Here is a 12,024-nt window from a genome sequence, read left to right as displayed (position 1 = left end):
AAGTATTTTTTTTATCATGCAAGAATTATTTGGCGGGAACAACTTTTGTAAAACGTAATCGTAATAGAATTCTTTTCGATGGAATTTGAATTTACATAGATTTATGCAAGTGCATATTGCATATATTTCGTTTAATCGTTACAATTTCTTCTTTTTTCTGATAATTAACTTCTTGAAAATAATCAGAGAAAAAACGATTCAAGTACCTTTAGAATTATTGATGGAAACAACAATAATATGAAATTTTTCATATACAAGATCGAAAACATTAAGAGTATTAATGCATCACGGATTGTTTTCTTATTATAATTTCACTATATAGATAAATATATTTAAAATGTTTATGCAATATCTTCAACATGCTTAAAATTAGATTTTGTGTACTATTATAATTATTCAAAAATATATAATATTGCGAAATCAATTAGATACAATTGTTACATAGGCTTTTATTTTTACAGTTTTATTAATAATCATAATTACTAATTTAAATAGAAATTTTCTTAAACTATTTATATGGTTTATTGAATAAAGCAAACAAAAAATAAATATTGTAGCTATATTAATTTGATTCAATATAATATGAAACACATTTTTTATAATGTATTATAAATTGATTGTAATAATTGTCATAGATATTACATAGTTTGCACATTGTACTTATTTATTACAAAATATAGTCCAATTCGTATCTTATATATTGATTCTTTGGATCATTCATAATTCGTGGATAACCAGCAACAAGAGCATCTTGTCCACCAATATAAAGAGAATTATATATTTTCCAATACACATCTCGAACTTTTCTAGCGGGATGAAATAAACCCTAAATCAAAAATACAAAATAAGGTATATATAGGAAATAATAATAATAATTATTTAATATTATTAATATTGCTAATTATTAATTATTAATATGCTAGAAAATTAATATTGCTAAATAAACCGAATATCTACATACACAACATTTAAATGGAATCTATATAAGATTAATATACCTGTAATGTATATTGTAATATTTTTATTGGACCAAGTGCAACACGTAAACCATCAACTGCATCCATAAATGCTTGCACCAAATGTGGTGAAGTTTCAAAAACATTGGGCCATACATGATTTAATAAATGAATTAATGCGTCTTCGCAGCCAAAACCATAAACACCAAGTGCCATATGTTTAATAGCTGCACAAGCTGTTTGTCTATGTACTAAATCCCTATTATGTAATAAAATTAATTGTGAATATACTGTAATGTCATTGAAATTGATATATCATTATATCAATATGTTCTCACAATAACAAAAGTATGTAATTATACAATGAACTTACCTATCCATGAGTGCATCTTCTAATAATGGACTAACAGCATAGATATAATCTTTTCCCATTTCTCCAATATATTCAAATAAAAAAGATAAAGATTTTAGTACACCATTTTGGACATTTAATTCAGGTACTCTGTATTCATTCATCAATGCTGGTAAAACTGTAAATGGACTACATGTTTCTGCAACTATGGCTATAGCTACGGTTGTGCATACACGATTCTGACGTTCTTGAACTTTTAAATTATTTAAAAGTGTAGCTAAAACATCATGTGGTCTGAAAACGTAAATATATTTTTTTTAATTTGATTATTAATTAATTTTTTTTATTATTTCATTTATTTGTAATATTTTTTGGTTTGGTATTTACCCGATAGCTTTTGCAATATAACCGAAAGTATTTACGGTTGCTCGTCTAATTGCTTTTTTATGTGCTTTTAATAATTCTAAAAGTTCAAAACATATCCTCATCCATTCACGAGCGGATACGTATTCGGGTCCTCTGTCTGCTATTCTACCTACAAGATCGATACAATTTTCTTGTACCTATAAAATAATGAATTTAATAATTTTTTAATAATATAATTTTGTTATAAAAGTTGTATAACCTTTTCATGTCTATTTTTTAAAATAGGAGTCAATCGTGGTAATAAATCTTTTATAGGTGGAGTCATCTTGGTCATTCCTATCACATTAACAATAGCTTTTAAAGCTCCCAAAATACTGCCTAAAACTTCTGGATATTCTTCACCTAAATATTCATAAAGTACAACACCTAGATGACCCATAAGTTTTTCCTAAAATATTTAAGAATTTGTTTATTATATTTAAGAATTTGTATAATATGTTATTTGGTTAAAAAATTTATAGAATACTAATTTTACTTCTTGACAGGTTTTCATAACAACTGCAATACGTGAAATTAGATCAGCTGCTTGTTGTCGTACTTTAGCAGATTTATTATTTAATCTCCATAATATGGTACCGCATATTTGAGGTAAATAAGCCTTAACTCTTTTTCCTAATGTATTGACAATAGTACCGAAGCCGTTAAGCATTACAACATCCTATAATGAAAAATAATTATTTATACTATCAATTATTACAATTAATAAAAAAATGTATTACGATTAGAAAAAATATAATGTACCTCTGTAGTTTGCTCTTGAAATGCATATAGTATACCATCAATAAGTTGTTCTTCCAAACGAGAATCGACATCAGCTGCTCCTAAATTACCCATTATCTTTTCAATAGTTTCCATAACCATTTTTCTATATTGTTCATTTTCATCTTTTAAATCATCTACTACTCTATTAATAATTTCTGATGCACCAACTTTATTTGCTATTTCTACGGTTGTATCAACAAGCTGTAATATTCACGTAATTTATATTTACATTATACTTTTATACATAATATTTTTAATCAAATAAAAAGTGTGTAAATGCAAGATACCTGTCGATAATTCCTACGATCCAATGCCATTCGGTGATTCCAAAAATGTTTAAAGAAATGTGGCAGAATTTCATCTTTTATATATTGTGCTTCGACGCCATCAGTTCCGCAACATTGTTTGACAACCTAATTATAAATTGTAAGTTATATATTATATAAAAAGAAAAATTATTAAAGTAAATAATTTAAATATATCTTACTTTCAAAACTATTTTTTTCATCTCTTCATCAGGAGACTGAAATTCTCGAATAAGAATTAACATCACTTCGCGAGTATAGTAATTAGCATATTCAGCGTCCATAAGCGGTATAAGATATCCAATTGCTTTTAAAAATGCAGCTAAGCCTTTCCCTCTATGTGTCCGTATACCTTTCCACAATGGTTTTAAAACAGAATCAAAGCTTTCAATACCATATGGTGTAGCTGCTTCAGCTAAAGCTGCTATAGCTAATGCAGTGATAGTACGAACTTTTTGTTGTTCATCCACCAGTCCTACAAATAAAATTATTTATCTTTGAAAATAAATAAATTATATTATAGCCAACAAGTCATGTCGACATTTTTAGTAAAAAATATTAAATACTTATATTATTTATTTAAATACAAAATACTGAAAATTCTGATATTATTTATTAGCTAATCTAATATAATATAATATAATTTGATATTTACCATGTTCTATTATTTCGACTAAGCTTTTCAAATGTGGTAATATAGCACATCCCATAAGGATAGCGATTTGCTGTACGATTTTAATACCTGTATGTCTTGCTTGCCAAGACTTTTTACTACGACATACAGCTTTTAAGAATGGTAATAGTGAAGGTATTCCTAAAGCAGAAGCAACCACAGCAAATGCTCTAGCAGTTGTGTTACGAACATATTCATCAATATTATCGATGTCAGGTCTCATGGTGGAAATCATAGTAGCTAAACCTGCGGCTTTTGCTAAATTGGAAATGATTTCTCTACCTTCAACACGTGCATAATAATCTTCATCAATTAACAAAGGTTCAATAACAACCAAAATCTATGAAAAATAAAACATTGTATTTATATATCATAATTATTCTAATAAGTAAATAATATATTTGATCTTAACCAATATAATATTCTTACCTTGTGCACATATGGTCTAACCAAATCATCTAATTTATAGAGAATACGATCAATAACTTTTACAAGCAGATGCCTTTCTTGATCTTCAAGAGTAGGAGACATCAATAAAGGCAGAATTTGATTGAACAGTGGTCCAGCTCCAAATTCTCTTGCCTTATCTGTAATTTGTCTTAGAGCAGCCTTTCTCATAGGTGGTGTACCATTCTTAATTTTTAGAAGTAGTTTCATAATTTTCCTTTCTTTTTGTTCTTCTGGACTGAGAGTTTCTTCATCCACATCAACTAAGAGTTTATCAAAATATTGAGCATCTTCTGGTTTCATAAATGGTAAATTGCCCTTTGGTTGATTGTCTACAAATTTTGCATTCTTATCTTCAGTCTGAATAAAGAATCCTTGGGGTGTACCAGCAATAGGAGTTGGTGTTGCTGTGAGCTTTCTTGCAGGTGTACGTATTGGTATATATCCTATTAAAAATATAACAATTTAAAAACATATAATTACATACATATGGCTTCATTTACAGGTTTACTATCAATGCACAAAATACAGAAATACCTGCAGGTGGTTGTAGAACTTTATAACCAGGCGGGAATAAAGCATCTAATTCATCATCAGAAAGTGGTCTATTTCTTTCATCTATTTCTTTTTCCCAGCGGTAAGCTTGTAATTGTTCTGGTGTCATAGACATCAAATGTCCTGGTGTTGGAGTTGCCAAACCCATTGCTTTAGGTCCTGTGGGTGTAACTCCACTTGGAGTTAAAACACTAGCTTGGTGTGGAGTTGTAAGTGGAGTAGCAGGTGTTTGCGGTGTCATGGATCCAGGCGTTTGATTTGATGGCGTTTCATCCCATCGACTACGCCTTTTACTGGCTGATGGTGTTGGCGTTTCTTGAATTAAATCTCCAGTTACTCTATCAGTTCTGGGAGTTTCGGCCCATCCACTGCTATGTCCAGGTGTTTCTATTTTTAATGTTTATATTACTTACAATTTGTTCTATTACTATTTCAGAAACAGTAATTCATTTTAACATTCACTCTGAATTTACCTCTTTCTGTTTTTGGTGTTTCATCCCAACGATTTCTACGACTCGAAACAGTTTTTTCATGTGATGGTGTTTCCCTACCAGGAGTAGCAGCACCAGGAGTCGCATGCCCTGGTGTGGCATCCCACATTCTAGTGCTTATTCCTGGGGTAGCCCCAGGTGTTTCTCCTCCTTTACCATGACCAGGAGTTTCATCCCATCTAATAGCAGCTGGAGTTACCTATAAAATTTATTTGAAAAATAAATAGTATATAAATAGTACATAAATAGTATATAAATAATACATAAAAATAAATATAAATAATAATTAAAAAATGTTATATTTGAAACTGTTGTGATTCTCACATCAGCATTATCCCATGAAGTTGGCGTAGCTGAAGTTCCAGATATTTTCTTAGACGTAGGAACATCATCTGTTTGGTCCCAACGTCCTCTTTTTTTAGGTACTGGTTTAGGTTCACCATTTGCTTTTAAAGTACCCTCCTTGGCTTTTTCTGCTAATTTCTTTCTTAACTAAAAATTTACAAATAAAATTAGGTTAACATTATGCTTAAAAATATAATAAAAATGTGTAAAATACTAGATTTATATAAAGTATAGTTAAATATTAAGATAATATTTTATTTTCAATTATAAATATATTATTAAAAGTTTATTATATTATAAATTATTAGATAGTTATTTAATTAGTAAAATTATTTTGTAAAACAAAACCACTGTGGTAAAATAACTTAGCTAAAGGGGGAGGGGGTATTAGAGATTGATGGTATATGTATAATGTATAATTCCGTTATATATACATTTATTAAACTTTTATAGAATTTGAAGTTATCATTACACACCTCAGTTTCTTCTCCTTTAAGCAATTGTTCCCGCATAATTTCAGTAAATGTCCTAGAACCAATATCCGGAGTTTTACCACCTGTAATCACGAATCAAACGTAACGCAAAGCGCAACTATTAGACTATTATTGATAAAAATTCTTACATTTATATTTCTAATCATGACTGGTCCTACTCACTTCATTTCAATAATTTTTATTTAATGCCCTTAGAATATCTGTTTATATTCTAAGTAAACTACTGGATTGACTCTCATTTCCACGCTGCATGAATAATAGTATTTGTCAAAAATTTGGAAATATTACAACATCCAAAAACATATAGAATAATATAGGATTTCATTCTATATAGTTATTGCAACGGGTTTCAGAGAGCTGCAACAGTAGGTGGCATATAGCATACGTACGTGAATGTTTTCTGCCATAAGCTGTATTGTCCTGCTCAAGTCTTCCATATTGAAAAAAACTTTAGCCATCTAGAAATTAACTCATTCTAGTCATTAATAATATTTTCACTCATACCATTCATACTATTTCAATGAATAAGTTTATTTTTAACATATTTGACACAATGAAACTCAACATATAGAATTAAAACCGAGAATTTCACTTAACAAAAAAAGGCAAATATTAATACGAAATAATTTTGAATTAATATTTGTTCAAGTTCCACAAAACAGTTTTATATAAAAATATAAGAATATTATATGATAACTAATATTAAATTAATATATTATAATTATTTCTTTTCTGTAATAGATAATTATTTATAATCTAAATAGGAACATATGTAATAATTTAAGATAGTTATTACTTTTAACAATTGATTTTCTATCATTATTGGAATATAAAATTATTATCATATTATAACTGGAATTTATTTTAATTTTAATATGTTTAGAAAATAAACAATAAATTACCATAATATAATTGAATTTCATTGTACCATATAGTGAACAAAAGTTTATTTTTGTCCTCAACAACTCAATCTCATTTGACCTTCAATATAGTATCCTCAGTTAGCGGTTGATTCCATTAAGTTGACCATCACTAAGATTGGAAAAAAATGTTTTTATTAGTATATTTTTCAAAAGAAACACATTCACTCTCTTCATTCATGCCAGTTTTCACAATATATATTACACTTGTGTCTAAAATATTAAATATGGTCATACACATGTGCATCATCGTTACAAAAAAATTTATGATAATACCAAAGATATTAAAGTTTTGATGAGACGTAACATTATAAGTTAATTGTGATCATATATATATGTGTGTGTACATATACATATATACATATATATATATATATATATATATATATATATAAAGGCACACACACATGCATATATAATTCCAAATATATTATATTCTAGAAGAGAAGATATAAATTCAATGTTGAATGTAAAAATAATATTTTATTTACGTTTTATCATATTTATATTTATATCATGATGTTACATTTTTTTTATAATTTCTGTATACAACTATATTTTTTTTAGAAGGGTAGATTTCAAACCTGAATTATAAGGAATTATGGAATTTTGTTAATATATAACGAATTGATCCTTCACTGAAATACAAGAATTTTTGTTAGTTTTCTATCTATAGAGATGAATAATATCCTTCAGTTTTCTTCCTATCATTTTTTATTTTTTTTTAAAGCTGTTAGCAAAAGTTATTTATCTTAATAAAATATATCGGTTTACAAAAAAAAGAACTAAAAATTATTTAAACAAGTTCAAAAAATTCTGAACAAAAAGTTTACATATTGTTTAGAAATTCTGAAGTTTTGTATATCAATAAAGAATATTTAAAAAACGAATAGAGAATCAACTATTTTTTATTACTATAGAAATTATATGTTGTGTTTAGAGTAAAAATAATAGAAATAAAAAACACATATGTTTATATAAACCAAATATAAATACCAACAAAATATCTATAATGTACTGGTTAAATCATCTAAAATTGAAAATATTATATCATGAATTACTTTTCATGATATAAATAAGTTTATAAAAAAAATATGTTTAATTCAACAAGGCTAATACAATGATCATATTTTTTAAAATATGGAGGATATCGACATTTTTTTAAATGAACTTGACTTTCTACCTATATAAAAATTATAAAAGCAGATTCAGATAAATTCAACACGTCTTAAATTTCGCAATATTAAAAATACCAAACGATAAGTAAATATACTTACATTTTAAAGAGCAAAGCATTCTCTAATGATATAAACAATTTCAAAATTTCAAAATTCAATAAACAATTTGTAAACTTTTTTGTTCGTAACTTTTACAATTGTTTAACAAATATTTTTTTTACGATAAAGCACATTAAGAAGCATAACTTTTTGTAATAGAAGTTTTTATGAGAAAAAAAAAAAAAGAAAACGAAAAAAATATTAAGGGAATTTTATAGTTAGTAATAATGAATATAAAACAATATAATTTTTTATTCAAGAGGATTCTCCAAATATTCTCAAAGTTTCATAATTTCTTGAATTTCCAAATCCAGGATTTTCTCTTATAAGAACTAAAGATAGACATTGTCTATGATATAGGTTATTTGTTACTTAGCAAAAGTATATCATTAATTTGCAATAATTTGCTGTGTGCTAATGGAATAGAGCAATCATATCATAAGTATTTTTGCCCAAATTAAAATAATTAATGCAACTAATTATTAAATTAGCAATTTATTAAATTGAGAACTGACAGCATGTAATTTAAAATAAAAAAGTAGATTGACATGTTATATATTTTTGCTACACAATATTAAAACTGACTATTTGAAATTGATACATAAGTGCTATTATAAAGAAAAAGGTCATTACCATAAAATAATGTTTATAAACTAACCCAATAAATCTTTTTATTCATAATTCAATGTTAGAAATATCACAGAAGATTATAACATATAAATAGAAAATTTAATTGGTCCAGAAATGATTACTTGAACAAATAGAAAATTTTATTATTGTCGTCTAAAATACAAAATGTGTGAAAAACAATTTTAAGCACTATGCAGGAGTATAAAAAAATGATTGAGTACATCATGAGAGGATTGATGATATTTACAGACTTGGATTATATCACTTGTCATTATAACACAAAAATAACACACTGAGAACTATTATAAAAACAGATTGCTTGTGACTCAATTTAAGTTTCCCGAATAAAATCATGCATAATAATCTTATAAAAGAATGTAGGAAATAAAACTTTTAATATTTTACATAATCATATAATAATGAATATAAAATCTTTATGTGCAAACCTATTACATAATCACATATTTTATTAGTTATCAATACTAAAAATGTACTATTTCCAAAAGATATTTTAATATTTTTGGTTGTTACCTTTTGGTATATTATAAAAAATAATTGGTAATTATTGGATTTTTGTATAATATTCACAATAAAAAAAGAATACAAACCTTCTGCAAAAGGATCAACTCGTTCTGGGGAGATTATCATTCTTCGTCTCTTTTGTCTATATTCATCTTCTCTGTCAGCTATAGTAGGACGTCGTCTATCGGCAAATGGATCAAAATCTTTGTCGCTCTGATTAAAATTAAAAGAACATCATATTAATTACATTTTATATATTACATCTTCATAAGCAAAATAAGCTTAAATACATATAACATTACATAAATATTTAGAAAAAAATACCTGTGCCACATCATTAAGAAGAGCTGCAGGTGCATTATATCCAGCTCTTTTATTTGAACCAAATGTATTAGGTTCATAATCTTCATCCTTAAATAAGAAATTATATTTAATTAATTCTTAATACAGAATACGAAATACTTATGAATAAAATCCACTTACTTCAATTTCATCATTAGCAGCAATCGAAGTAACATAACCATCATATTTGTTATTACTTCCATCATAAATATCTTGATCATAAAAACCTGTTTTACCCAATCCTACTTGATCTTTTTCTGTTGTTGCATTTTGAATTTCTTTTTTTTTGGATTGTATCTCGCGGATCTGTGCTTCAATATCTAAAATACATTATGTTAATAAATATTAATAGAGGACAGAGTTGATATTTTACGCATGTATAAAAATGGATACCATGATAATTGATGAATTAAAATATAAAATTGTAGATACAAATAAAATTATTGTATTACATGATAATAATAAAATATATATATATTTAAAATTAACAAATCTTTATTACTTTTACGCATTCAAAATACTTTCTAACCTAATAAAACATCAATCATTGATTTGTTGATTACAGCTCATAAAGTTTATTTAAATTTATCTGATAGTAAATGTATGTAATATAAAAATAAAGTAATTATAATACAGACCTTCGTGCGTACGTGGAATGGAATCCATTGCAATAGTGTTGGTTCAATAAATTGTATTAAATCCACTGTATTATAGCAATCAGTATCAATACGTACAGAAAAGCTTCACCATATTAATTTTTTTGCCATATAAAGGAAAAATTCTCATATAGACTAGAGTACTAGGTAGAATAACTCAGATGACCATTGGATTGTGGCAAATTAGTAATTCCTTCTGTATCGACGTATCTTGGAGATGGCGCAGCTGAGCCATGAAAACTTAAAAGAACTAGAAGGGAGAGAGAAAAAATTGGAAGATAATCAATATAGCAGTTAATTGTCAAAAAACGTGTGGAAATATATTTTGTAATTGTATTCACGTGTGTAAGTTTATATTTTAATAAAGTTATTGTTTTTATATTCAAGTAATGAAATTTATTTATTAACAATTCCAACAATTCAATTATCGATTTGTAATATCGATAATAGGACGAGTAATAATGAAAAGATAAAGAATTATAGGAGTTTGACATCTCGACGTTGTCGCCACTGGATTGGTGAATGTATAGTTGTGTCCTTCATTAATCCCATTGCTGGACATAACAATGCGAGCTTTCAATTTCGAAAACGAAGAATGAGATTCGACTCGACCCTCTTATATACATAGATACATATTATTCATACACAACTAGCGTATCAATGCTCAGGCATTGATGGTAGCATTCGGTCATGAATTCGATATGGCGTGCTCACATACTGTATCGAAACGGAACAAATCTAACGTGGAGAAAATAAATCAATTAATGGTCTTGGTATCTTGTTATTAAAAGTAGAATCAGAATTATTTTTAAATTAAAAATAGAATACAATCCATTTTCACTTTCCTGAATGTTTTCCAAATCGTTAATATAAATTCCCTTATCTTTATTAATTAAATTAGTGTATGAGTTATTCCAATCTAAATACGTTTAAACCAGAACTATTGTGCTGCTTTTATTTCGCTCTAACTTTCTTCTGAAGTTTCTTGTGTTTCGTACATATGACATCATTGTATTCATGCATCAATATAATTTGTATCGATATGCGTCAGTATACTTGATACAAAGTATATAGTCGGTAATATCGGTAGTCAATATCAATTGATTGTTGTGATAAATAGCACTGTAATTGAAATGAATCTCATTCAATTAACTCTAATCAAATTGATGGATAGAACGTGGAAGACTAAAGATCAATTTATTGTTCAGATTTAACCCCATTTGATTTCTTTCTCTGGGGAGCATTCAAAAATGTTACCTAACAAGAAGTACTGATTATAGTGGAAAATATGAGACAATAAATTATTGTGGTATATGGTCAAATAAGTTCCAAGATGATAGAACATTCTCATGGTTCAAGAAAAAAATTGCTATTGTCAACGCAAAAATAAGCAAATGGTCAACGCTTCGAACATCTTTTGTCGATGTAAGAAACATTATTTCTCCATTACATTTAACTTTAAATGACCTTTAATCTTAACATGCTGAAATCCTTAAAACAGAAGTTATTACATTATCACCGATAGAAAAAAATAGCATCTCATTAAATAAAAAAGATGACTGAAATCTCCTCTACCTCTGCACTTAAAAAGTATTTACATGCTATTGTATCCCCCCTCCATACGATTTAAGTTTCATATATAATATTTTTCCTTATTATTATAAATAACGGAAATATTTCAAGGTAAACAAAGTTTATATCCCATCATGTATTATAGTCCCACTTTAAACATTACTCACGTTAAAATAGTTTGATGAGTGAAGTAGAATTCACTGATGTTTTCTATTTGATTCCTGCAGAACATTGCGTCATATAATTACAGCAAAGAAAACCGTAATTATTATTGTTGATCTTTAATAAGTTAATAGAAA

At 27.0% G+C, this 12,024-nt stretch overlaps 1 protein-coding gene across 4 annotated transcripts; it reads right to left on the bottom strand.

Moving 5' to 3' along the window:
* Nucleotides 1-434: 434 nt before the first annotated feature.
* Nucleotides 435-10,342, bottom strand: LOC124950853 (splicing factor 3B subunit 1). 4 transcript variants are annotated; one of them, XM_047498248.1, is made up of 19 exons: nucleotides 10,136-10,340; nucleotides 9,639-9,817; nucleotides 9,480-9,566; nucleotides 9,242-9,368; nucleotides 5,789-5,868; nucleotides 5,292-5,459; nucleotides 4,950-5,166; nucleotides 4,459-4,863; nucleotides 3,904-4,367; nucleotides 3,457-3,814; nucleotides 2,984-3,276; nucleotides 2,784-2,909; nucleotides 2,476-2,697; nucleotides 2,210-2,392; nucleotides 1,934-2,122; nucleotides 1,696-1,871; nucleotides 1,330-1,602; nucleotides 999-1,215; nucleotides 435-826 (listed from the first exon to the last, which is right to left on the bottom strand). In XM_047498248.1, the coding sequence occupies exons 1-19, from the start codon at nucleotides 10,161-10,163 to the stop codon at nucleotides 668-670; spliced, it is 3,951 nt and encodes a 1,316-aa protein (XP_047354204.1). In that variant the 5' UTR covers nucleotides 10,164-10,340; the 3' UTR covers nucleotides 435-667. The 4 variants fall into 4 exon arrangements, with proteins under 4 accessions (XP_047354204.1, XP_047354205.1, XP_047354206.1 ...); XM_047498249.1 differs by lacking the exon at nucleotides 999-1,215 and having other exon boundaries at nucleotides 10,136-10,342; XM_047498250.1 differs by lacking the exons at nucleotides 9,242-9,368; nucleotides 9,480-9,566; nucleotides 9,639-9,817; nucleotides 10,136-10,340 and adding an exon at nucleotides 6,196-6,471.
* Between the last annotated feature and the right edge of the window lie 1,682 nt (nucleotides 10,343-12,024).

Source organism: Vespa velutina, chromosome 8 (genome assembly GCF_912470025.1).
Source record: "Vespa velutina chromosome 8, iVesVel2.1, whole genome shotgun sequence".
In the NCBI taxonomy this organism is placed as follows: Eukaryota; Metazoa; Arthropoda; class Insecta; order Hymenoptera; family Vespidae; genus Vespa; species Vespa velutina.
This window is presented reverse-complemented; position numbering and strand designations above follow the sequence as displayed.